Raw genomic sequence first — 3,046 nt, forward strand, 5'->3', positions numbered from 1 at the left:
GGTGTTGGTAAAGGTGGCCTTCTGCGCCCGATACTCTCATTCTTTTATGAAGTTAGGTATGTGCTGCAACGTTGAAGGTGACCCCATCCAACCATTTTCTATGATCCGAGACGAAATAAATATTGACATGGCTCACTGTCCACAATCTCATTTCTCTCCCAACATTATGAAGCTAAATTGATTCTGTTGTGTTGCTCTATAACGATAGTTTATGTTTAAGGTGAATTGAATGCTGGACTTCAAACTACTAGCATCATTTTGCTTTGAGGTGATTAGTAAAGCCCTCTTTTGGACTCAAGCATAAGCAGACTTGAAAATTCACATGGCACATAATGTAAGCAGTGAGGTTGATATTCTCATTCACCTTTTTAATTGTTCAGGTTTATGGTAAAACATATCCACACGCCACAGGGGCAGACTGCCATTGGTCATCGTCATGTGGTCCTCCTTGCCTGAAGGTCTGCATTACATCCATGATCTCACTCATACCAAGCATTAATTTTTTTATAGAGCAGCTTAAGAGAATCCTGAGGGATGTTGTATGAACGCACCTTCTTATTGTACATTTGTACCGTTGTATCGACTATTTTGACAAATCAAGTTATAAGTTCAATTTAGTCTTCTTTGTTTCATGTTTGTGAAGGTTATATTAATTATTACGTGCATTGCACGTGCTCGATTACTAGTGGATCAACAAAGTCTACGTACAGAGCTCCCGCAAAAAAAGTCTACAGAGAAAAAATATCGATACATACGACATCAAACTATACAATATATATTTGTACTATATATATTTGGTGTTGTTGATGCTGGATTTCTGTAGACTTAGTCAAACATAAACAAGTTTACCATGCATCAAATAATTTGAAACGTAGGCATGAACTAGCTAGTCAGTGTTATCAATGGATCAATTATGAGGTAGTACGTAGTATTACAGATGGAAACATGAACGGCAGTGTTCAATTCCTTGCAGTTAATTAGAGCCAGATAAATCCATTTGAATTACACACACCAAATTTGTTGCTGCCTATCGGCTCCTGACCTAGGAAGCAGATTATTTAATTACACACCATTAAGTGTACTACAACGTATTTTGAGCACCACAACTATGCGATTATAGCTCATCACCCAAAGCCAGACATAAGTTTCCTGGTAATTAAGCAACTCCAATCCCTATATACAGTACTCCCTCCGTCCAAAATACTTGTCATCAAAATAAATAAATAAAGATGTATTTAGAATTAAAATACGTCTAGATACATCTCTTTTTATCCATTTTGATGACAAATATTTCCGGACGGAGGGAGTATATGATACACAGAGATATAGTAATCATATTAATTAATTCTTAGGCCTTATCTCAATTCCTTCGAGGATGAGCCCCTTCTTCCACTGCAGCTCCTCGAACTCGTGCAGTTCCATGCGAACATCCACGACCGCGTCATGACCTGCGTTGCGTTGTTGCCTTGTGCATCAACTCGGTGCAGGCCGCGGGAAGAGCGACAAAACAACAAAAAATATTCTATCTTAGACCTAAGAAAAGTCATCACCTGTGCCGGTGTGGAAGTCGCCCATTTCTAGCTCCAGCCAGCCGTCGACCCTCTCGCGCGGGTACCTGACGATGCCTCCTTCCTCATCCTCCTCCTCCTTGTGCTCATGCGGCTGATTCACGACGCAATTGTTGTTCATCGTTGAAGATGATGCCTCCTCGATGGCAGCGCCGCTGCAGGAAGCACGGTTGCATGGATGGAAAGACGCCGTGCGGGCGCTCCCCACCACTTGGCCGCCTACCTCAACGTATGATATCTGACTGCGGGAGCTGAGGCCAGAGGCATCGTGAGCAAGCTTGAAGACGAGGTAGGCCGCGTAGTGGGTGCTGGGAGAAAGCTCCCTGCTATTGATGACGCCGAATATGCTGAACCAGCAGACGGACATAAGCTCCGCGACCATGGGGAACCTACCTTGTCAAACAAATGAACACAACAATTTACATGCAGTTTTAACAAACTCAAACCGACTAACCACAAATTTAAATGGTATGGTTGTACATGCAAATGCAAGCATGGAATTACCTTGAATCCGGGTCCAACCTCTCTCTCCAGTAAAGATCGATTTTAACCCAAGCGATTGCCAGCTCGCTTGCTGACATCATGTAGCACTTGGCGCCAGTGGACCGATGGAGCCCAAAACTCTAATAGCACATAAATTATTAACCAGAATTAACCAGATTGATTGGTAGTTCAGGGAAAAAGAAAAAGAGCAAATCGGTTGTCCTTTTGTTGTCAGGAAATTTAGAACTCACCCTCTTGCCGTCGTCGAGCAGGACGTGATCATCACTGAGTTCCATGAAGAGATCCTTCTTGGAGGTGGAGTCCACGAGGTGGACGGCTCGCTCCAGGACGGCGTCGCAGTCCGGAGGCAGGAACTGCTCCCACATGGCGTCTGAGTCCGCCGCCGACCGGAACGCGGCCGACACCGCGGCAGCCCGGCAGGCGTCGGCCGGCGAGGTCAGGCCGACGGCCTTCGCCAGGCATTCCTCCGGGATCCGTTGGATTCCGCCAGTCTCTTGTTCTTCGTTTTCTTTCCTCTCCCGCTTCATGGTGGACTCCATCCAACTTTGATCTGTCCAAGGCTGCTGCTTGGGGTCCTACTATAAGACGACCAATCAATTAACGAGGAACGAGTCATCTTCTATATTTCCCCCGTTCCCTTATACAAAGCCACAAACTCAGTTTACAGGTGTCAAAATGAAATTTAATGAGTGCTTAGCAAACCAAAATTTCTTTTCGGGATCATTAATAATTTAATACGTCACATGCATGCAATGAAGCAATAGGATGAAAGTAGCTCAATGTCATTATGATCATATGCATGCATGTATTAAACAAGTTGCTAATACGAGAAAACATCATTAATTTTTGCCTCGATTACTGTTGATGGTCTTGTATAGATTTTTTTTGCATGGTAATACGTGTCTCATTTATAAGATGGAATCAAGTTACAAGGCACGTACACACCGACCTTACAGACCTGAAAAGATAGGATA

At 43.7% G+C, this 3,046-nt stretch overlaps 1 protein-coding gene across 1 annotated transcript; it reads right to left on the minus strand.

Annotated features, from left to right (window-relative positions):
- Positions 1–1,341: 1,341 nt before the first annotated feature.
- On the minus strand, positions 1,342–2,599 carry LOC119310749 (F-box protein PP2-B1-like). The gene is made up of 4 exons (XM_037586385.1): positions 2,303–2,599; positions 2,073–2,191; positions 1,551–1,957; positions 1,342–1,448 (listed from the first exon to the last, which is right to left on the minus strand). The coding sequence occupies exons 1-4, from the start codon at positions 2,597–2,599 to the stop codon at positions 1,342–1,344; spliced, it is 930 nt and encodes a 309-aa protein (XP_037442282.1).
- Positions 2,600–3,046: the final 447 nt, after the last annotated feature.

Source organism: Triticum dicoccoides, chromosome 5B, assembly GCF_002162155.2.
Source record: "Triticum dicoccoides isolate Atlit2015 ecotype Zavitan chromosome 5B, WEW_v2.0, whole genome shotgun sequence".
Lineage (NCBI taxonomy): Eukaryota > Viridiplantae > Streptophyta > Magnoliopsida > Poales > Poaceae > Triticum > Triticum dicoccoides.

Bases quoted from the DNA above. Each gene is read 5' to 3' on its own strand.
- LOC119310749 (XM_037586385.1), bottom strand. From the start codon at position 2,599: ATGAAGCGGGAGAGGAAAGAAAACGAAGAACAAGAGACTGGCGGAATC. The intron at 2,192-2,302 runs GTGAGTTCTAAA...ATGTGCTATTAG, and splicing joins TGCTCGACGACGGCAAGAGG to AGTTTTGGGCTCCATCGGTC. The intron at 1,449-1,550 runs GTGATGACTTTT...AACGCAACGCAG, and splicing joins CGACTTCCACACCGGCACAG to GTCATGACGCGGTCGTGGAT.